This window comes from Microcaecilia unicolor, chromosome 12 (genome assembly GCF_901765095.1).
Source record: "Microcaecilia unicolor chromosome 12, aMicUni1.1, whole genome shotgun sequence".
Taxonomy (NCBI): Eukaryota; Metazoa; Chordata; class Amphibia; order Gymnophiona; family Siphonopidae; genus Microcaecilia; species Microcaecilia unicolor.
Genome location: NC_044042.1, coordinates 84,638,574 through 84,662,766, shown reverse-complemented (window position 1 = coordinate 84,662,766; position 24,193 = coordinate 84,638,574). Strand labels below are relative to the sequence as shown.

At 42.2% G+C, this 24,193-nt stretch overlaps 1 protein-coding gene across 4 annotated transcripts in view; it reads left to right on the top strand.

The window, feature by feature from the left end:
* Positions 1–24,193, top strand: part of SPA17 (sperm autoantigenic protein 17) — an 81,058-nt gene that overhangs the window by 2,840 nt on the left and 54,025 nt on the right. Inside the window, exons 2-3 of one of the 4 annotated variants that reach the window (XM_030220595.1) lie at positions 11,878–12,091; positions 22,418–22,599. In XM_030220595.1, the coding sequence (XP_030076455.1) occupies positions 22,446–22,599 (154 nt within the window). In that variant the 5' untranslated portion in view covers positions 11,878–12,091; positions 22,418–22,445. Of the gene's footprint in view, positions 1–6,932; positions 7,019–11,877; positions 12,092–12,589; positions 12,822–22,417; positions 22,600–24,193 lie in introns of those variants that run through there. The other 3 variants (XM_030220596.1, XM_030220594.1, XM_030220598.1) reach the window with 3 other exon arrangements.

The following is a 24,193-nucleotide window of genomic DNA, read 5'->3' as shown; positions in this document are numbered from 1 at the left end:
AAGGTAAAGGCAGAAATTCAGGAACCCTGTGTGAGACCACTGGGAGAAGGGGGAAAATGGGGTAAGGCAAGGACCCGGAATACAGGCACGCCCTCAAAATTGGCACCTTTAGCCACACACCCCCTGGAGCTCCTCACCAAGCAGCATCCAGGAGCTGGAAGGAATCCGTCCACCACCTGCTGGAGATAGAGATATACTGAAGGCCTGAGGAGCTGGACGCCCAAGGCCACTGCCTTCATTTCAGTGTTCTTTATCTCCCACCAGTTTCTGGATTCATCTGCAGCAGAGGTTAAGGAATCCAGAGTTTAATTACACATTGAGTAAAGAAATATTTTCTTCAATTTGTTTTCAATTTACTACTTAGTAGCTTTATTGCATGTCCCATAGCCCTTGTATTTTTGGAAACAGTAAACAAGCAATTCATGTCTACCCATTCCACTCCACTTAGTATTTTATAGATTTCTATCATATCTCCCCTCAGCTATCTCTTCTCCACAGTGAAGAGCTAGGGTTACCATATTTGCCCTGACAAAAAAGAGGATACCAATAGCCATGTCCCTCCCCACCCCACCACTTCCCCACCTACACCCTCTGTCACACGCCCTCCCCATGCCACACAGTCACTTTGAATTGACCCCCCCAAAAGAAAGCCATCCCTTCTATATATTTTCCACCTCCCAAAATCTTTTCCAGCCTCCCTCCACCTTTTGTTTTTACAGCTCTCTCACTCCCTACCCTCTACCCACATTCCACATCTCCTCCCTTATCATGCCCTGGTGGTCTAATGGCCTCTTTGGGACAGGAAAGGAGCCCACTCTTTCCTGGCCAGCGATGCTGCTGCCCATTCACTGCCAGCGCTACTTCAAATTGCTGCGGACACTTCAAGCGGTGGCCTCACAAGACTTCTCAGCACTGGTAGGAAGAAGGAGACTTACTTGTCCTCTTTTTGAGGACACTGTGGGATGTCCGATTCCAGCCTGCCCATTTGTCCGTAAACCTGGACAAATGGGCAGTCTGGAAAAACCCGCCCAGACAACCCACAATGTCCTCAAAAAAAGGACATGTCCAGGTAAAACTGGACATATGGTAACCCTATGAAGAGCTCTTGCCCCTTTATCCTTTCCTCATAAGGAAGTCATCCCATCTCCTTTGTCATTTTTGTCATCCTTCGCTATACATTTTCTACTTCCATTATATCTTTTTTGAGATGCGATGACCAGAATTGCACACAGTAGTTCAGGTGTGGTTGCACAATGGATCAATACAAAGGCATTATAATAGTCTCATTTTTGTTTTCCATTCCTAATAGCCTAACAGACAATGAGGGGGGGGGGGGGGGGGGGGAGAGAAATTGGGACACTTTTTGGAACTGGGAATGGGATTGAGCACGAGGGGAATATGCTGGATAAGGAGACAGGGGGAAATGCAGAAGAGTGAACAGGGAGACAGAGTGTGAATGCTGAACATACAGGGAATAGATATTATGATTTTCTTGGTTTGTGTTTAAAGTCATAAAACGTGAGCTACGAACTTGAAATGCCGAAATGGTGTTCATTTACTGTACAAAGGCAGTGGGAAGTGGGCCGTGGGCCAATGGTTCAAGAGACCAGGACAACAGTCTGGTGTATAACATGAATTTTATTTTAAAGGACTCGATTCAGATCTGTGTTTCAGCCACAGGCCTGCCTCAGGAGTCTTGTTGGCTATGTGAATGGGTAATCTCCAAAGAATAGTATTCCTCAAGTACTGTAGTACAGAATTGGTTTTTTAAAAGACCTTTGGTGAAAATCAGCATGAATTTTGTTTGTGAACCACAACTTTAAGCATATGACTTTCACATGTATCTCAATAGAAATCAAACAAAATAAAACATGGAAAAGAAAATAAGATGATACCTTTTTTATTGGACATAACTTAATACATTTCTTGATTAGCTTTCGAAGGTTGCCCTTCTTCCTCAGATCGGAAATAAGCAAATGTGCTGGCTGACAGTGTATATAAGTGAAAACATTCAAGCATTACTATGACAGTCTGACAGGGTGGGAGGAGGGGGGTGGGTAGGAAGTATGCATGGGGACATCAAAGCATATCATTGATATTCTAACAGGATGGGTGTGGATAGGTGAGGGGAGGGTGATCAACAGAGACATACAGCTTTATGGTTTATAATGGGCTAGGAACCCCAGATCCTTGTTAAGTCCTTTCTGTTGGGTGTTAAAATATTCAATCATTCTGACTTCAAAGGTGTTACGTTCTTGTATGGTTTTAAAGTTACCTTTCAGGATTCTCACTGTGAAGTCACTGGTACAGTGTCCTGGTCCTGTAAAATGTTGACCAACAGGCGTGGGAACCCTGCTGGCACCAGTATGTCTCTGTTGATCACCCTCCCCTCACCTATCCACACCCATCCTGTTAGAATATCAAAAATATGCTTTGATGTCCCCATGCATACTTCCTACCCAACCCCCTCCTCCCACCCTGTCAGACTGTCATAGTAATGCTTGAATGTTTTCACTTATATACACTGTCAGCTAGCACATTTGCTTATTTCCGATCTGAGGAAGAAGGGCAACCTTCGAAAGCTAATCAAGAAATGTATTAAGTTATGTCCAATAAAAAAGGTATCATCTTATTTTCTTTTCCATGTTTTATTTTGTTTGATTTCTATTGATAACCTTAAGAGTGGACTAACACGGCTACCACACTCCTCTACATGTATCTCAGAAGCCAGCCAAATTTGTTGCGAGATATCTACTCTTGGGCTCAGTATACTTGGGCTCAGACTCAGTCAAATTCAAATCTAGAAATGTTTGAAAAGTAGTTTGTCTACTGCTGTACTGTCTTGCCCAAGCACAAATTTGCTATACTAGAATCCACTAAACACTGTGCTATTTCACAGCTTTTCTGTTGGAATTTCTTCCCCTTGATATCCATGCAGAATTGTCATTGTAATGTCCTCACAAAGTCCTGACACTATGCTTCGTTCCGTCAAACAAAAGAAGTGAGGCCAGGAAAATAAGGATTCCAAAATGAAAGTCTTTTTTCTTCCAACCAATATAATAGCCTATTGTAGAATAGACTCAAAACAGCTGCTTGCCAGCTTTTTGTGTTTTCACTGCTCTTATAGTTGTAAGCGGTTTTACAATTTGCTTGTTCCTGTATGGTTGATACACTGTTTATTTATAGCATTTATATCCCACAATTTCCCACCCAAGGGCAGGCCCAATGTGGCTTACAGAAATTTACAAAAATCATACATCAATTCTACAACAAACAGTCAACGGCATTGTAGTGAAAGAGGCTAGTGAGTAATATTCATTATTCATTTTTATTTATTAGGATTGATTTACCGCCTTTTTGAAGGAATTCACTCAAGGCGGTGTACAGTAAAATACAAAGTATGGCATAGTATACTACTTACGTCAACAAAATATGTAATAGAACATTATAATTGATAGTGAAGGGTAAAGCAAAAATGGAACATATAGGTAGGTAAGAGAGTAAGAAGAGTTAAAAAAGCAGGTGACTGATTTAGAGAAAGTTGCACATGAGGTCTGAGAGAGAGTTAAATATTTTATCAGCTAGGGTAGGAGTGGATAAACATGTCCTACTGCAGTATGTGCAGCCTGAGTCACTCCTTGTGTGTGTGAGTGAGACTAACACTTTAGTTACTTCTTCCATTAAAGGCCTGGTTGAACAGCCAAGCTTTCACCTGCTTCCTAAATAGAGATAGTCTTGTGTTAAGCGGAGCCTTTCAGGCAGTGCATTCCAGAGTCTGGGGGCTACTCCGGAGAAGGCTCGCTTGCGGGTATCACATCATGTAATGTCTTTTGGAGAGGGTGTGGTTAGTGATAGTCCTTGAGAGGACCTTAGTGTCCTTGGCGGTGTGTGGAGGATCATCCTATTCTTCAGGTACTCAGGGCCATTTCCTTTCAGGGCCTTGAAGAACAGACATAGAATTGTAAATTTAGCCCTGTATTGTATGGTAGCCAATGCATTTTTTGCAAAAAATGGTGTGATATGTTCACGTCGCTTGCAACCTTCTATGAGTCTTGCTGCTGCATCCTGAATCAACTGGTGCAGGCCCTTTGTAGTCAGACCATTGTATAGTGCATTGCAGTAATCCAGTCTTGATGCTATCATGGCATGCACAACTGGGATAAGATTTCCTCTCTCAATGTAAGGAGAGGCAGCATAGCTGTCGCAAATAGTAGAAGCAGCTTTTGAAGGTTGCTTGGATTTGGGGAGTCAAAGTGTTGAGTCTAACTGTATTCCAAGGTTCCTGACTTGTGATTTGAGGGGGAGTTCGTACGTCCCAAAAGGGATTTTGATGTCAGGTATGTAGCCACTTGTGTTAGGTACCCAGAGAAGCTCAGTTTTACTTTGGTTCAGACAAAGTTTGTTGTGTTTAGCCCATTCTTGAATTGATGTTAGACAGTTAATCAGTTTATTCAAGGTTGTGGATAGGTCAGGTTCAATGGGTAGCTGCACATCATCTGCATATATTGTGATAAGTAAGAGGGTGTCCTATAGGGGGTATGCCACTAGAGGGCGCTAGAAGAAAGTGGAGGTTGCTAGGACCAGGGAGAGCCCTGGGAGGTCCACAGGTGCAGGCGATTATGGGCTGGGTCCTGGGTAGCTAATTAACCACTTTATACCAGTGTTGCCAGGTGGGCGGTTTTACCGCCCAATTGGGCGGTTTTCAGCGACCCGCCGCGGGAAATTTTGCCCACGGCAGGTTGCGGTTTTTTGGGCTTGTTTTGTGTCTTTTGGGCGTTTTTTTTGAGCGTTTTTTTTCGGCCGCGGGGGGCAGGGTTAGTGACGTTTTGGGCGGTGTTAGTGACATTTTGGGCGGGGCCGATGACGGCGGGGCGGGGGTGATGACGCGGGGGTGAGGGTGTCAGGGGCGGGGTTTGAGTTTGGGCGGGTTTTGGGCTGGATTTGGGCTCGTTTGGGTGGGAAAAAAATTTTCCACCTGGCAACCCTGCTTTATACCCCACCTGAGTTGGGAAAGGAGGGGAAGTGAGCTAGCAGCAGAAGAAGAGAGAGCCCCTGAAAGATACTGGCTAACCTGATGGACTTGGGGTAGACTGGGTGTCCAAAGGAGATCAGCAGGCTGAAAGTCCTGGGGTAAGAAGTCCTTAAAGCATTAGTGTTTGACTGTGTGTCCTCAGTAGTTATAGGAACTGTGTGTCCGAAGAAGAAAAGACTGTGTGTCTAGAACTGTGTGTTCAAAGGAGAGACTGTGTGTGTCCAAAGTACTGAGGGAAGCAGGCTGAAAAGCCTGGGGTTGAGAGTCCCCAAAGTATTGGTATAGTACTGAGCCCATGTATCTGTGTGGGGAGGCTCAAGGTGAAGATCTATGAAAGCATAAAGTGTTAAGCTAGAAGAAGTGTGCCCAGGGGCTGGAATAAAGAGTTGCCTGAGAAATATGCAGTTGGTGAGACCTGCTTAATTTGCTGAGTGGAAACCAGGTCACCCTGAGTGAGAAGGGGTAGCACACTAATTTGCATTTGACCTGCATATTGAGAACCAGTTCACCCTGAGTGAGCAGGGGGATATCACAATATGTAGAACTGAGTGTCTATTGACCAGATCAGCTCAGCTCAGCTAGTGGTTTGAGGTAGATGTTGAACAGAATAGGTGACAGTATTGATCCTTGTGGTAACCTGCAGGTCAATGTCCATAGTGGTGATGAGTTATTGCAAAACATTATGGACTGTTGCCTGTCTGGTAGATAGGATCTGAACCAGGCAAGTACTGTTCCAAAGATACCCGTTTCTGTCCATTGTACTAGCATGATATCATGATCCACAGTGTCAAAAGCTGCTGAGAAATCTAGTAGTACTAACATTGAGGCAAATCCCTTGTCTCGGTTTCTGTGAAGATCATCTAGTAGGGATACGAGAACTGTTTCTGTTCCATAACCGGGTATGAATCCAGATTGACATGGATCTAGCCAGTTTCTCTCTTCTAGCCAATCATTAAGTTGAACACTGACTGTTTGTTCTATGAGTTTCCCTAGAAACGGGATGTTGGATACTGGCCTGTAACTTTCAAGTTTGTCGTGGTCAAGGTTGTTTTTCTTTAGCAAAGGGCGAACCACTGCCCTTTTTAATGCTGTTGGTAGTTGCCGTTATCTTTGATGGGCAGGGATCGAGGGAGCAGGTAGTTGGTCGAAGGTCTCTTAGGATTGTTAAGGCTGTCCTCTGTCATTAGGTTAAAAGTGTCCCATCTGTCTCTGTCAAGAGGGGTTGAGTTTGTGCACCCCCCTGGCTGACTGGTTGGGGACTGGGTGGGATTGCCTGTAAATCCTGGTGGAGACTTTTAATTTTGTTGGCAAAGTATGCAGCAAAATCATTGCAGTTCAGTTTAGACTGGGCAGGTGGATTCTGTTGTGGGGGGCTGCAGTAGGCTGTTTACTATAATGAACAACTGCTTGGTTGAATTGGCAGCCTGTGCAATGCATTGAGAGAAATACTGTTTTTTGGTTGCCGTTAAGGCTTGGCTGTACTTTGCCATGTGCGTCCTACAGTTTAGCCCGTCTTCATCCAGGCGAGATTTACGCCATCTCCTGCTGCTATTTTAAGTCACCATTCAATGATTGGTAAGATGGTGTCATAGTTGTTATTTCTGTTCTTGACTCATTGAATCCTGTGCTACAAACTTGACTGAACTGTTATCGACACATGGCGATTGTTGCGCCAAAACGCAGGACTGTGTCGAGTCTTCCTTCAGTTTGTGGTGCTTTTAGATGTCAATAAAACAGAGCCATTGTGTTTGAACTTTATTGGTCTACCCCCACTTTTTGTGTCCATGCAAACGAGGGAGGAATAGTTGTTTAAAAAATGTAAATCTGTCATTAAAATGTTGGCTCTCCCTGAACCTAACTTAATGCACCCTGGTGGTCTAGGGCCCTCTTCAGGGTAGGAAAGAACCCCACTCTTTCTTGCCCACTGCTGCTGATATGCTTGCTGACGCTTCTTCGAAATGGCTTCCAAGACTTCAAGCAATTAAGGTAGGTTCGAGGAGAGGACCCAGACTTGGAACTGGAGGGAAGGAGGGGAGTGTAAAAAAGGTAGATGAGTATGGGTGCAGGGAAGGGGGCATGGAGCGGGAGAATAGAAAAGGAGGAAATGCAGCACATGGATAGAAGGGGATGGAAAGAAGTGGAGAGGAGTGAGGGACATGCTGCTCATGGATGTTTGCTCATTTGGAAATGTACATTTTTTCTAATGTTGTATTTAGCAGGGTATGGAAAAAAATACAATTGTTACTTTTACAAGTATTTTCACTGCTTATAGAATCTAGTTTTCTTGGGGGCTCAAGGTGACTGTGCAGCTAGGCAGGGTGGGGGTGACCAGTGGCATAGGAAGGGGGGGCGGTGGGGCTGTCCGCCCCAGGTGCACGCCGCTGGGGGGGGGGGGGGGAGTGTCGTCTCCGTTGGTTCCTTGCTCCCTCTGCCCCAGAACAGGTTACTTCCTGTTCCGGGGCAGAGAGAGCAAGGAACCAATGGAGCCGACGCAGGTCCCAGCGACGTGGACTCGGGGGCGGATCGGCTCTCCTGCCCGCCCCTCGCTTCTAAAGTAAGTAAGAAGAATGTGCTCTGGGGGGGGAGGGTGCGCGCTGAGGGGGGGGCGCCGTGCTGCACCCGGGGGGGGGGGTGCACAGCGGTGACCCGCCCCGGGTGTCAGCCGCCCACGCTACGGCACTGGGGGTGACATTTTTTATTGTGTGTCCTCTTTTTTGTCTCCACAAATATGGTAACCCTGTGAACAGTATCAATGTATGCTTGCACTTCTGGGATGTACAGGCATGTGCATAAGAGCCACATTTACTGCAAAACCTTTTGTGCGCCATGTGTCAGGCATGATCCTCCCCATGCTTTCAGTTTGTTAGCGCCAATTAGCTGAACATATCATTTGCATAAGATTTCTTTTGAGCATCGCTTAACTATTTTTCTGCACTGTTGCACTATGGGCTTTTGCAATTGCAGGCATTAGTGCCCGGCTTTGAGCATCAGTCTCCTAGTGTGGTGAGAAGCAAACCGGAAGAAGTAGGCACTCAACACCTTCCCCCTCCATCCCCATTTGGTATCTCTCTCTCTCTATCTCGAACTCAAATCCCCAGCCCCAATCCAGCATCTCTCCCTCATTCCCAAACTCAAACTTATCTTGCTAAGGATGTAAAACGGCTAGAAACGGTCCAGAGTAAGGCAACAAAAATGGTATTGGGTTTGCGCCAAAAGATGTATGAGAAAAGACTAGAAGACTTGAATATGTCGATCCTAGAGGAAAGAAGGTACAGAGGAGATACGATAGTCGTTTAAATACCTGAAAGGTACTAATATAGAAATATATCTTTTCCAGAGAAGGGGAAATGGTAAAACTAGAGGACATGAGATTGTGGGGAGTAATATCAGGAAATTATTTTTCACAGAGAGGGTGGTCGATGCCTGGAATGCCCTCCTGAGGGAGGTGGTAGAGACAAAAACAATGGCAGAATTCAAAATGGCATGGGATGAACACAGAGGATCTCTAATTAGAAAATGGATGGTATAAAAAAACCTAAACGTAAATGGCTGAATGTGTGCCAGGCAGACTTGTACAGTCTGTCTCGTATATGGTAATCCAGTTTAGGATGGGGCTTTGACAGCAACTTCAGTGTCGTAACCTGAAGACAGTGCTGAGGAAATTTTTAAGGTTTGTGTTCCGCAAATGACAAGATGGGTAGGCTGGAGTGGGCTTCGACAGCAACTCCAGTAGCTGGAACATAAGGACAGGGCCGGGTGAACTTCTATGGTCTATGTCCCATAAACGCCAAAGAACGACCATGATCAAGCATTTTACAGCACATTCATTGTTGATTTAATCATGAATTGATAATGAGCGTGACTGTTGGGCTCGCTGGACAGTCTTTATCTGCTGTCATTTACTATGTTACTATTGGGCTCATTTTCAAAACAGAAAAACGTCTAAAAAGTGGCATAAAGCATCATTTGGATGTTTTTCTCACAAAAACATCCAAATCAGTATTTTCGAAACCTATTTTTAGACGTTTTTCTTTGAAGTCCATCAGAAGTGCGTCAAAATCTCAAGGGGGCATATTAGGGGCATGTTCAGGGCGGGACTTGGGCGTTCCTGAGACTTAGCTTTTCAGCCATAATGGAAGGAAACAAAAACGTCCAGGACTAAAACTTAGTTTTGAGCTCAACCTGTTTTTATAACGAATAAGGCAAAAAAAAAAAAAGGTGCCCTAAATAACCAGATGACCACTGGAGGGAATCAGGGATGACCTCCCCTCATTCCCCTAGTGGTCACTAACCTCCTCCACCCCCCCCCCCTTCCCCAAATGTGATTAAAAACATTACTTTTGCCAGCCTCTATGAAAACCTCAGATGTTAAATTCAGGTCCATTAGAATAGCATGCAAGTCTCTGGAGTAGTCTAGTGGTGGGTGCAGTGCACTGCAGACAGGTGGACCCAGGTTTCTACCTCCTCCTACCTGTTACACTTGTGGAGGAAACTGGGAGCCCTCCAAAACTCACCAGAAACCCACAGTACCCACACATAGGTGCCCCCTTCACCTGTAAGGGCTATGGTAGGGGGGGTAGTGGGATTTGGAGGGCTCAGCAGACAAAGTAAGGGAGCAATGGTCACATGTGTACCTGGGAGCATTTTATGAAGTCCACTGCAGAGCCCCCTAGGGTGCCCTATTGCTTTCCTGGGATGTCAGGGGGGACCAGTGTACTAAAAATGCTGGCTCCTCCTACATCCCAATGACTTGGTTTTGTGCGTTTTGCACTTGGACGTTTTTTTTTTCTTTTCGAAAATGGACCAAAAAATAAAATGTCCAAATCACAAAACCTTCTATTTTCGAAAACAAAAGATAGACATTTTTCTTTTTTGAAAATGACCTTCTTTGCTAATCAGGTTTTGGACGTTTTTTGCAAAATGTCCAAAGTCGGACGTAGATGTCATATCAAAAATGTCCCTCTATGTTAACTCCTTACCCCCATGTCCCACCTTCCAATTTGACAGCTGCACGGGTACAAAACTTTTACCCATCCCCACTATTCTCATCTGTATTAATAACCCTCTGAAGTAGTTATTTCATTTAATTATGTTACTGATACATTAGAGGCTCTGGCAGAGACTCATTTACCAATTATGCATTCTTCCCAATTTATATTTCCAAATATGCAAAGGCACTTTAGTAATTTGGAAATATTAATTGGGAAGAATACATACTTTATCTGCCAGAACCTCCAATGTACTCTGTACATGTAAGGGTTCAATCTAATTTTCCCTGAAGAATAATGTTGCATTACTTTGAACCACATATTTAATCTGTGTTCACTCTAATTGACTGCATTTTTTCACTAAATCAAAATATAGACATCTTCATAAAAGGCAGATCATATATAAAAAGAAAAAGAATGCAAAAGAGAAAAGCAGAAGAAAAGCTAAGTCATTACATAGTACAACTGCTTAAAGACAACACACCGGTACTAGAATGGAAAACTAAGGGCACTGTTTACTAAGCTGCACTAGCATTATTAGCACGAACTGGAGGAACAGCAATTATGGCAATAAAATATGTTGGATCCTGCCACCAGGCCAGAACTATAATCTGAACAGGAACAGTAAGTACCACCAACAGAACATGATGGGCATGTCTTTGCCTTTATAAATTCATTTTACTGTTACTATTATTATTTTATAAATTAATTCTTTTAAATTGATACACTCAGTATTCATGGCTAAAGTAGTATGATTACCTGTTAGTCTATTTTAAAGTAAAAACAAAGAAACAAAGAAACAAAAAGAACTCCCTGTGTTTTCTTTTACTGCTTTGGTGGCAAACCACAATTTTATAGCACTGTACAAGTCCTCGCTTTTAATACTTCAGTACAGTCACACTTGTTCTCTGCCCGGGCTGATGCAGCAAGGCTCACACTTAACACATACGCAAGCCAATATCAGAGGTCATTACGTGATCTACTGGCGAATGGGTGTGGTGATCTCCATGTGCAGCTATCTGGATGCACGTGGAGGCCACCACATGCATGCGCCAGTAGATCAGGTGCCTCTGATGCTGCTGGCCCAGGAGGTTTGTACACAGGAGATGGCATGAGCCTAGCTGGCCCATTACATGGGCTGAAGCCAGTAGGCAGAGCTTGTTGCCCTAGCAATTTTGGGGGGGTGTACCACGATAGCAACAGCTGAACTGGGGAGAATTAAAACCTCCTTGGGTGGAGACTGGCTTTAGTTACTACTACTACTTATCATTTCTATATCTTGTGACACCATGTCATTTTCTATAACACCTCTTTGGGTCTGTTCATGTGTCTGTGAACCATGGACGTTGGAGCCAGGAGACAGAATGACATCAAAAAGTTGAGGCCGATTCCCCCCCCCCCTCCCCCGCAGTTGCCATATTGGTTGTACTCAAAACACCACCATCACCAAACTCCTCTCCCCTAAGAAAAAAATTAAATCCAAGAAAGTTTAATAAAACAAAATAGACCTCAGAAGTTTGCTATTGTTTTTCAATAGCGTCTGCGAATGTTTTGGGCCACCCCAACTTGTCATTTCGTCCTTTAGATTGTAAGCTCCTTTGAGCAGGGACTGTCCTTTTTTGTTAAACTGTACAGCGCTGCGTAACCCTAGTAGCGCTCTAGAAATGTCAAGTAGTAGTAGTAGTCGTCAATATGGCGGCAAGCTTCAGCCCACATAACGCGCCAGACAGGCTCATACCATCTCCTGGCTTATTAAAACCACCTTGGCGACAACCTTGCTGCATCAGCCCAGGCACAGAGCAAGGGGACGGTGTAAAAGCCAGATCTGCGGGATCCTCGGGATCCTCCGGATCTAAGTACTACCTTAAGCGGTTGTTTGTTTTGACGGGCGCTCCTTTGTTTTGACGGCCGCAGCGATCACCGACTTTGTTTTGACGGCCGCAGCGATCACCGATCACCGGAAATACGAGGATCCCGCTGTATCCGGTGTTTACACCGTCCCCCTTTCCAAAACAGCAACTCAAAGCAGTACCATCTGGGACTGCAAGAGCACAGTCTTCCTTGGACTTAGGTTGTGCTAATTTTTATTCATTGTTCTATATCATACAGATGGCAGATTTCAGTGAGAATATTCTTTTTCCTGATCGGTTTTTACATACACAAATGGATTATTATGTTTTGGAACATGTTTCAGAGAAAAAAAATTCGTGTAATACATGTAAAATGTCCGTATGTAAACGACTGGCGAAAAAAAAATTAAGTTTGAAAAGGTTTGTGATCGAATCCGGGAAGATCCCGAGGATCCCGCTGTATCCGGTTTTTACACCGTCCCCAGAGCAAGTGCGGCAGTGCTGAATTGGTCCTTAAGACAACTCTGGATAGTTGGTCATTCAAAAGCTCGGCAACAACTATGTCTATCATCATCGCGGGATTCCCGCAAATCCTGTTCCCGACCGTGCAGCTCTCTTTAAGACCGCCCACCAAAAAACCCCAAACTTTAAAGTTGAGACCCCCGGTATGTATGGGTCGGGGGTTCCCCCTTACCGAAACAGGAAGTAACGTCAGAGGCTCCGAGGAATGAGGAAGGCAGGGAAGGAAGTTGCGTCCTAGGAGACGAAAAGTGCGGAATTGTTGTTGTTAGCAACCTGAGGTTTGAGTTTGTTGGTGGAGTATTTGAGGTAGGGGTGTCGGTCGGATCGCCGATAGGGAGAGACGGAGAGATGGTAGACCATGTAGAGGGGAGACTGATCACCGAATGCGTGTGACTTGGGATCTTTGCGCGCCCCCAATTGCATTGCATTGTGAGTTATGTGGCCTTCCTAGAAGATAGATATTGCTTTTAAAAGAAAAGAACTGATTGAACACCCGTTGTTCTGGGGATACACTCAAGAGCTATTTTACCACGCTGAAGTAAGAATTGGCCTTTGCTGCCCTAACGTGGGAACTTCTCCCGCGCTAAGACCATTTTTACAGCTAGCAAAAAGGCTTTTTCTCTATTATTTTCATTAATGGCAGTGTGCTAAAATATCAGTAGCCCATTGCCATTTAAAAAAAATGACTGCTGAGCACTTACTGCCACCTATATAGGTGGTAGTAAGGCCTCCCGCATTAATAGTGCTCTAATCAGTTAGTGTGTGGTAATGTGCACTAACTGGTTAATGTAGGAAAGTTCCCTCTTCGCCCTGACACACCCTATCAAAAAAATTCTATATCTTGAAATTTTTTTATTAATTTATAATGATACGGGGATAAGAAATGCAACATATAAGGAATAATCAAATAGTCATATCGAATCAAAGAATATCAATATATAAGTAACAGAGGAGGGAAAGGAGGGGAGGTTAGGGGAAAGCAAGTTATTATTATATTCAAAACAGAACCTGCAATTTACACTCAAATATTATGGAGAACTCTTGTTTAAAGAAAGGTAAGTTTTTAAAGGCAAAAAAAAAATTCTAAAAGAATACATTAACATGCAGTTAGGACATTTTAGCACATCCTGTCTTATGCTTTTTTTTTTGTTCTTGTTGCATTAGGCATGCATTAGCACCTAATGTAACTTAATAAAAGGACCCCTTAGTCTTTCAGGTCACTGCTGATATGGCCTTGTGTCACAAGCAGCCTAATTGAATTAGTGTAGTACCTGAATTAGGATAGTACCAGAGACAATCTATGTATGTTATAAAATAGTTACAAAGGTGTATAAAATAAATGGGATAATTTGAGTGAGGCTCAAACCAGAAATAAAGTATGTTTGTAATAAGCAGAAAAGTAGACATGCATAAATTCCTCTTATAAAGCTGGCCTTACTTTATGTGCACTGCTGCTGCACAACGTAGCAATCCTATTATAAAAGGGTCCTGTAATGTGTAATAATGGGGAGGGGGTGTGGGTGGATCATGTGACTTTGCCTTTCTTTCATCTTTGGTTGGTTAGACCCCTGTGGGACCCAGCTATCCTGCTGCTGCTTCTGCCAGAGTGCTCTTCAGACAAATTTATTTGTACAACCAGTGTAAATTAAAAAAAAAACACCTCCCTGTGCTTTCTTTAAATCTTACTACTTTGGTGGCAAACCACAATTATATAGCACTGTACAAGTCCTTGCTTTTAATAAGTCAGTGCAATCGCACTTATTCTCTGCCTGGGCTGATGCAGCGAGACTCACACTTAACACATGTGAGCCAGCGACATCAGAGGTCATCACCTGATTTGCTACTGCATGGGTGTGGTAATCTCCATATGCAACGATCTGGATGCATGTGGAGGCTGCCACACACATGCGCCAGTAGATCAGGTGCATCTGATGCTGCTGGCCCATGCAAGGAGGTTTGATCAAAGGAGACGGCATGAGCCTTTGTGGGCTGAAGCCAGTAGGCAGAGCTTGTCGCCCTATCAATTACATTGTTTTAGGTGTACCAAAATGGTGGCAGCTGCATTGTTAATTCTCCCCAATCTTGGGTGGAGACTGACTTCAGCCTTGTGACATCATGCCATTTCCTGCTATCACACCTATTTGGGCCCATGCATGTGTCATTGTGAACCAAGGAGGTTGGAGCCAGGAGAAGGCATGACATCAAAAAGATAAATCTGGTGTCCCCCCAGCAGCTTCCATATTAGTGTTCCCAAAACAAACCCCCTTGAAAGCTGTCCACCCACCCCACCCACTCCTCTCCTACTAGAAAGAATAATAAAACACTATAAACCTCACAAGTTTGCTATTGTTTTTCAGTAGCGTCTGCCAATTTTTTGGGTCACTCAGTATGGCGGCAAGCTTCAGCCCACATAACACGTCAGGCACATACCGTCTCCTGTCTCATTAAACCTCCTTGGCAGAACCTTGCTGCATCAGCCCAGACAGAGAGCAATAGTCCATCTAGCCCACTATCCTGTTTCCAACAGTGGCCAATCCAGGTCATAAGAACAAAGAATAGCTATACTGGGTCAGACCAATGGTCTATCTAGCCCAGTATCCTACTTCCAATAGTGGCCAGTCCAGGTCAGAAACCCAGTTAGTAGCAACATTACAGGCTACCAATCCCAGAGCAAGCAGTGGCTTCCCCCACGTCCATAGACTATGGACCATTCCTCCAGGAAGTTGTCCAAACCTTTTTTCAACCCAGATAGGCTAACTGCTGTTCTCCGAGGACAAGCAGGCCAGACAGTTCTCATATGTGGGTCACAAGTACCTGGCAGAAACCCAAATAGTAGCAACGCTCCATTCCACTAATCCCAGGGCAACCAGTGGCTTCCCCATGTCTATCTCAATAGCAGATTATAGAGCTTTCCTCCAGGAACGGATGGACAATAAAGACAGACACAATCCAATTCCTCTCAGAATGGGATAACGGATGTAAGTTAATATTAGACAACATTGCACCAATCCAAACCAGAACCTCGCACAGAAAGAACTCAATACCATGGTTCAATGAAGAACTGAAAAAACTCAAAACACAAGTTAGGAAACTAGAACGTGCGTGGAATAAAAAGAAAGATGATCCCACTCTCAACACTTGGAAGCAACTCCGAAGGAAATATAAATATACCATAAGACAAACCAAAAGACAATACTACAAAACTGAAATTGGCCCAAATTACAAAGACACACACAAACTCTTCCAACTCGTGAATAAATTATTAGATACTACTCTTGTCACCAATAGCAGTAATGACACACCAGGAGCTGACGACTTGGTGAAGTACTTTAAGGAGAAAATCATACAACTAAGACTTAAAATACCTGTCAGCCCCATCGACTACACTGCACTCCTAGAATGCCTAGACCCAGACCCTGGAGTTTACCCAGCAGACAGGATCTGGACTGAATTCACAATGCTACCAGAAGACCTCATCTTACAAACGCTTAAAAGTTTTGCCAAATCTCATTGCAAATTAGACATTTGCCCAAACAACCTCATGAAGTCAGCCCCTCAACAATTTATAACGGACCTAACAAACCACGTAAACTTTATGCTACAAAACGGACTCTTCCCAATGGAGAAAGGTAACATTTTACTCACCCCCATACCCAAGGATGCAAAGAAAAATGCCAGCAAACTAACGAACTATAGACCAGTAGCATCCATTCCCTTAATTACCAAAATAACAGAAGGCATGGTGACCAAACAACTCACAGAATATCTAAACAAGTTCTCAATATTACACGATTCCCAGTCAGGATTCCGCGCCAATCACAGCACTGAAACCGTATTAGTCACACTCATGACAAAACTCAAACAACTGATTGCAAACGGGAATAACATACTACTGTTACAATTCGACATGTCAAGCGCATTTGATATGGTTGACCATGGAATTTTATTACACATCCTTGAATACTTCGGCATCGGAGGCAACGTTCTCAACTGGTTTAACTACACGCTCTTATCAAGTGACATCAAATTCGGCTACATCAGCTACATGGACACCTGAATGCGGTGTTCCACAGGGATCCCCTCTCTCACCGACCATATTCAACCTAACGATGACACCCTTGGCCAGACTACTATCGATTCAGAACTTAAACCCACATATATATATGCTGACGATGTAACGATCTTCATCCCATTCAAACAAGATCTAAGGGAAATTTCCAACGAAATCAAGCAAAGCCTAAACATCATGAATTCCTGGGCAGATGCATTTCAGCTGAAACTAAACACAGAAAAAACCCAATGCCTTGTACTCACTTCGCAATACAATAAGAATAAATTCACCACCATCAACACACCTAAACTAAACCTACCAGTTTCGGACACCCTAAAAATTCTTGGAGTCACCATTGATCGACACCTAACACTTGAGAATCATGCGACAAACATAACCAAAAAGATATTTCACTCAATGTGGAAACTAAAAAGAATTAAACCATTTTTTCCAAGGTCCGTCTTCCGCAATCTGGTACAATCACTAGTACTCAGTCATCTGGACTATTGTAATTCACTATACGCTGGTTGCAAAGAGCAAATACTTAAAAAACTCCAGACAGCCCAGAACACAGCAGCCAGACTAATATTCGGCAAATCAAAATATGAATGCGCGACAACCCTACGAGAAAAACTACACGTTCAAACTTTGTACCCTAGTCCACAAGATCATCCATGGAGATGCCCCAGCCTACATGTCAGACCTAATAGAACTACCACCCAGGAACGCAATATAATCTTCTCGCACATTCCTCAATCTTCATCCTCCCAATTGTAAAGGACTGAAATACAAATTGTTGCATGCATCTATCTTCTCCTATATAAGCGCTCAGCTATGGAACGCACTACCACACAACTTGAAAACGGTCCATGAACTGGCCAATTTCCGCAAACTACTGAAAACTTATCTCTTCGACAAGATTTATCACAAAGATCAACACATGTAACTGTACAATCTTTAATATATATAGGAATGTCTTATAACGTCTTTTGCTGTAATACAACCATGTACTTCACCACCATGTAACCCTAACCCTCCATAAACCAAATGTATATTCTTTTCTATTTCCAATATCCACGACGAATTGTAAGCCACATTGAGCCTGCAAAGAGGTGGGATAATGTGGGATACAAATGCAATAAATAAAAATAATAATAACCAAGTTTCTTTGGTTTGGTTTATGTGAATCAAATATTCCTCAATCAATGGTTCTGAAGGGAGATCATACTTTAGTGGAAAGACAGTCTAGAGTACTGGCTGTCTTACCAGATTCCTCAATATCAATGGAATCACAAGTTAATAACTGAATTTGGAAGGATTACTTCCATGTAACCTGAAAACGGTCCATGAACTGACCAACTTCCGTAAACTACTGAAAACTTATCTCTTCGACAAGATATATCACAAAGTTCAACACGTGTAACTGTACAATCTTTCATATATATAGGAATGTCTTATAATGTCTTTTGCTTTAATACAACCATGTATTTCACCACCATGTAACCCAAAACCCTCTGTAAAACCAAATGTATATTCTCTTCTATTTCCAGTATCCACGACGAATTGTAAGCCACATTGAGCCTGCAAAGAGGTGGGATAATGTGGGATACAAATGCAATAAATAATAATAATAACTTGTCCAAACCTTTTTTAAACCCAGATATGCTAACTGCTCTTACTACATCTTCCTGCAATGAGTTTATTTATTTGTTACATTTGTATCCCACATTTTCCCACTTATTTGTAGGCTCAATGTGGCTTACATAGTACCGGAGGGCGTTTGCTGACTCCGGTGTAAACAAATACAAAGTGATATTGTGGTTAGATAAAAGTTCCTGTGGCACAGCCACATTATGGAATTGTACAATGGAGGAGTTGTGTTATGTCCGTTATACACTAGTTTTGTTGTGTTGCAGAGATCAGCCATTTATATTAGATTGGTAGGGTATGCCTTTTTAAACAGGTTAGTTTTTATTCTGGAAGTTTAGGTCGTTTTCATGGCTTTTGGTAATGCGTTCCACAGTTGCGTGCTTATGTAGGAGAAATTGGATGCGTAAGTTGATTTATATTTGAGTCCTTTGCAGCTTGGGTAGTGCAGATTTAGGTAAGTTTGTGTTGATTCGGATGTGTTTCTAGTTGGTAGGTCGAAGAGAAAAGTCAAATGGACAGCAGCCATTGAAAAGAGAATTAGTATAAGACAGACAGGCAAGAAGAAAAGAGAAACTGGGACTAACATGATGAAAAAATAAAATATCCAGACAACAATGGTAGAAAAAAGTGTTTTATTTTTAATGTATTAACTTGTTAGCTTTGAGATATGTGCATCGCAGATACCTTTTTATTGTGTTAAGTACAAAAGGAAGTGCATTTCTGTTTTTTTTTCTTTGTGTTGCAGTATTTGCTGAATTTAACTTCTTACCTTCACATTTCTACTTTTAATTTGTAATCCCTTGTTCTGTATTTGATGAAGGTCTGTCTGTGTTTTGTGTGTGAAAAAATTTAAAATAGTTTTATGTGTGGTAATAATTACAGGTGGGGAGAACAGGCAAGGGAGGCTGTCATGAAACGCCTAGCCACCCGCCAGGGGTTACCCCCCCCCCCCCCCCGGCCACTTAGAGGGTCTGTCCCCAGCACAGCTCAGGTCTGCCTGCACCTGCCGCTTGTGCTCTATACTAGCGCCCTTCTCCAGCGCCCTCCTCCCACCGACTGGGGCCTAACCACCTCTGGGCGAGTCTCCCACTCTAAAAATAATTCCTAGGGATTTCTAGGTTACTGGGGCCACACTCCCAGTGGTTCCACAGTTCCCAGAAAACAATCACAGATCCAACACACAAACCACCAGGATTCTTTATCAGTCCAGACAGGCAGGGGCAATAAACTAAAAGAAATGTTTGTCTGAAAAATTGAACAATGAACAAAAAATGTGCAATCAGCCTTCAAGGACCAACACTCTTGCTTCCTATTCCGTGGTACGCAACTTTCGTTTTGGTAGGTAAAATTTCTAAGTGCAAAATTTGTCTCGATGGTGTCTCAAATCGGTGTCCTAATGCCCCGGTGACTGCACTCGTAATATCTGCCAAAGCCGTCTCTGTGATCTCCAAGATTGCTGCTGGGAGTAAGGTCGCCATCTTACCATCATACTGGCTTAAACTCTCTCAGGGCTTCTTCCACACTGTAGACAACATCTCACCGCAACCACGTTGTATAAATTGTCCAGTCACGCACAGCAACCAGTCCTGGTAATGTAGGAGCATCAAAGGTGTTTCAAAAAATGGTTGTATAATGCGATAATGAGACTGAGGTTCAGGAGCTAGCCAGACTCACGACTTCTCGCTGCTACAGCATCACGTGACACCCCCCCCCCCCCCCACACACACACACATGATATTGTATTTTGTGATACTACTTTTTACAGACTTTGTGACATATTTTTTAGATTTGCCATTATCACTGTTAGTTCTAAATCTAGAGGGAAGTGTGCTTCATTAATTCCTTCTAGGTTGTCATATATGGTTCTTTTATTTGCATCATCATCACAATGTGGTTTGAACACCATTATGAATCACAGTACTCTGCTTTGCACTGCAGTGAATTTCAGTTCACTTGCTTATTGTTTAATTCACATTATTCAATGGTTGAGGTGCACATTTGCATGTATATTATAATTTTTACCAATGTTCTTTTAAATTTGAGAGTGTTTCCCCGTTTTATGTTAAACTTCACTGGTTACCAATTGAAGTTAGAGGGCTTTTTAAATTATCTTGTTTTCTTTTTAAAATGTTACAAGGCTCGATTCCTAGCTATTTGTTCACCCAATTTTGCTTTGCAGCCCCTTTTAGAACTAGGAGATGTGACAGCAGAAGGAAAGGTGAAAAAAATTGGTGCTAAGAGCAAAAAGAGACTACTGCTCTTCGAAAAATCTTAAATAGGTGAAACATGGCCATGTCGGGCACTGTTATTTTATCTCTTGTGCTCCAATAAATTATTTTCTAACTTACCATCTGGTTTGTACGGTCCGCTCAATATCTGTACTGCAAAAAGGTTGCGTCATCTTTAATTGTGCTTTAGGGCAGAAGAATACATAATACATAAGAACATGAAAAATGCAGTGCTAGGACAGACCAGTTTTATTTAATTTATCACCTTTCAACTGTCCTTCAAGCTAGCATCCTGTTTCTGACAATTGGCAGTCCAGGTCACTTAGACATACTTAGCAGATCCTAATGAGCGAGAGACTGTGGCTCCGGTTGGCCTAAATGAGGACATTGAATAGAATGCTACTATTTAATCAAGTGAAAGCCTCTTGCAATGAGGTCATATAATGGAATGTCATTACTCATTGGGTATATTTCTTTTGGGATTTTTTGATTGGAAGTTGTCAGTACGTAATGCTCTTGTTAAAAGACGTTTGCCTTTCGCTGGAAGTATTGAACCATGGAGGACCTTTGAGATTTCAAGCACTGGCGTCCCTGATGAAGATTTTTTGAAACGGAAATTTCTGTAGGACGTGGATGTGGAAACTTTAGGAAACTACTTCAGAAATTATGGCAAAAAACTGATCAAGATTCAGATAAGCTTGTTTCCTTTTGCCTTTTTCCAGTGCATATTATTGTAATGTGTGTGGTCTAGATTAGGTTTTCTGGAGTTTCACCAAAAGTTTTGATTTACTTTTGTTTGGACATACACCAACACTGGTTTTTTCATTTATTTGCACTTTCACAAAAAATAACAGGGAGACGTGCAAAGAGAGTAATAATACGATGTATGGAGCATGTTAGTGAGCCGCTTTGCGGCTAGACTCACTAAGATCAGCTCAGCTGTGGGAACAGCCCATACTGAACTCTCTGTGTATCCCTTCACTAATTATACGTTTATTAGAATTGTTTCAAATCAGTGGTCTGATATATGCCCTTACAAACCTGTTGAGGTCATTGTGGGATTGACTTTTTGCAAATAGATTTTGATATTGTCTCTTCTGTTGGATTTCTTCTTTTTTGCGTTTATAAATACATAAGACATGCCATTGTTGGGTTAGATCAAAGGTCCATCAAACCCAGCATCCTTTCTCCGACAGTGGCCAGCTCAGGTCATGAGCTACCAGAAGATTCAAAGGACATTTTGGGGGGGATGGAGGTTTAGTTTATTGGTTTATTCAGACAATATACTGCCTTTCTTTCAACTATTAAGGCAGTGTACAATTCAGTAACATGACAGAAAAATGAAAGACCTCCATCATAAAAGTAAAGGAGAAAAAAAGAACCATAGAGGGAGACACAGAAAAGCAAGCAACAGGCAGATGTGTACTATCAGGTACCCTTTCAAAGAGAACCCTCACACACTTGAGAGGAAAGATGTGTTTTCAAATCAGCCTTAAATTTAGGGTAGGAACATTCTAATTGAAGTTGTGTAAGAAGTGGACTCCTTAGTTGTCCCCATCCTTGGGGTAGGATAGGTTGCGAATTTATATTGTGATATATATTCTATTCTATTTTGATGTATTAGAATATTATTGCTGGGAGGGGGGGGGTTATAAATTGACCTGGGTTCTTTTTGGAGGAGGGCAGCATTAAAATCAAAAATGTAATTTAACAAATTAAAAACAAATCAAAGAAATATATCTCACATTGCTATCTATTTTTAACATCCCTTCTTGATGCTCTGTGGTATTTGTAGTTTTTGATTGTAAATGAAAGGAGTAGGACTACAAATCCACAATTTTTTAGATGAAAGTTCAAAGACACAGGACAAGCCAAAAGCCTATCTTCAAACTTGATCACACATTATACACAAATATTATGTAACCTAGGCCACCTTTTTTTCTCCCCTTTCTTGTTCATATGACTTGTAAACCATGTAGCTATTTTATTCTGATTGGCAGTATATCAAATGAAGAGGACTATGACTATATCCTTTAAATATTTTCTTGCTAAATGAGATACAAATAAAACCAGTTCTTTTTAATATTTACTTACAGGTAAGAAAGAAAACAGATAGTAGAGAATATGGCCATTCCATTCTCAAACACCCATTATCGTATTCCAAGAGGCTTTGGAAATCTTCTGGAAGGGCTGACCAGAGAAGTCTTAAGAGAACAACCTAAAGATATACCAGATTTTGCTGCTAAATATTTTGCAGAGCTGCTGAAAAAACGAGAGGGTAAGTGTTTAGAGAACTGAAATGTGTTTCTGTGGTCAGTGGGTTGATAGCTGTCATCAGAGTCGCAACCCAATAATTCAGAAAAATGTAGGACAGCAAAGTAAAGCCAAGCCATTCTATCTTGAGCTCAACTCTGATATCAAGAGAAATCCCTCTAATTGCACATTTGATCAATCAAAACATTTTAATATATTTATAATTTTTATAATTTATTTGTATAATGCATTTGATAATGTGAGGGTAATACCAGTAATTACACTGACCCCTTCTGGTCTGTATAGGACAAAGATGTGTAAAATAATGGCTTTAGAACTCTAGAAACAAGCACATCTTATAAAAGCTGACCTTGAGTTTAGACTTCTTCTTATTACTCACTCATAAGCTACAGGATCACATGGTACTAATAAAAAATAGAGGTTTTATTTACAAAATGCCACAGAAGAAAAGATAAGAATACAAAGTTCCTTATACAAACGCCAGTTCCTTATGCTCATATTAGCCCTCTCCTCAAGTCACTTCACTGGCTTCCTATCCGTTTCCGCATACAGTTCAATCTCCTCTTATTGACCTATAAGTGCATTCATTCTGCAGCTCCTCAGTATCTCTCCACTCTCATCTCTCTCTACATTCCTCCCCGGGAACTCCGTTCTCTGGGTAAATCTCTCTTATCTGCCCCCTTCTCCTCCACCGCTAACTCCAGACTCCGTTCCTTTTATCTTGCTGCACCATATGCCTGGAATAGTCTTCCTGAGCCGGTACGTCAAGCTCCATCTCTGGCTGTCTTCAAATCTAAGCTAAAAGCCCACCTTTTTGATGCTGCTTTTAACTCTGAACCCTTATTTTATCATCCTCACTTTAATATTCCCTTATCTCTTGTTTGTCCTGTTTGTCTGTCCTAATTAGATTGTAAGCTCTGTCGAGCAGGGACTGTCTCTTCATGTTCAAGTGTACAGAACTGCGTACGTCTAGTAGCGCTATAGAAATGATAAGTAGTAGTAGTAGTAATACAAATATGTGGAATGAGAAATATATAGATGTCAGTTCAACTAACACACACTCCCTGTTATAAAAGTTAGTTTCCTAAAACTGAAAGTGTTCACAGACTTTTATAGCAACAGCAGCATTCGATCTTGAGGACAATGTCGGGTTGTTGCTTTGTGCAAACAGCTGGCACGTAGTGTTTCTCTTCTTGGTGAGATTAGAATCAATTCTCGAATACCAGTGCTTCTAGCAAAGGCATCTTTATATGCTGTCTTCCCAGTAGTGTCCTTTAAATCTCGATAGCATCTTGTTATGTGATTTGTCTGTGCTATTGCAGAATCAGTGAACTGCATACCTCTGACTTGGCCCAGATGCTTCTTTGGTCAGTGTCTAGGTCACAGCCACGAGTTATTCTTTTTTTTCAGTTATAAGAAGTATTTATTGAAATATAAGAGAATACAGAAAACAAGAGTGCAATGAAATACAAATGCAAAAAGAAAAACAGCAAAGGTGTTAACAGTGAACTACCATAAAGTAACTTCTTTTTTCTAAATTTTACAATAAACAGCACCCAAATCAAACCCCTTAAAAAAATGGCCACTCTGCTGAAGTC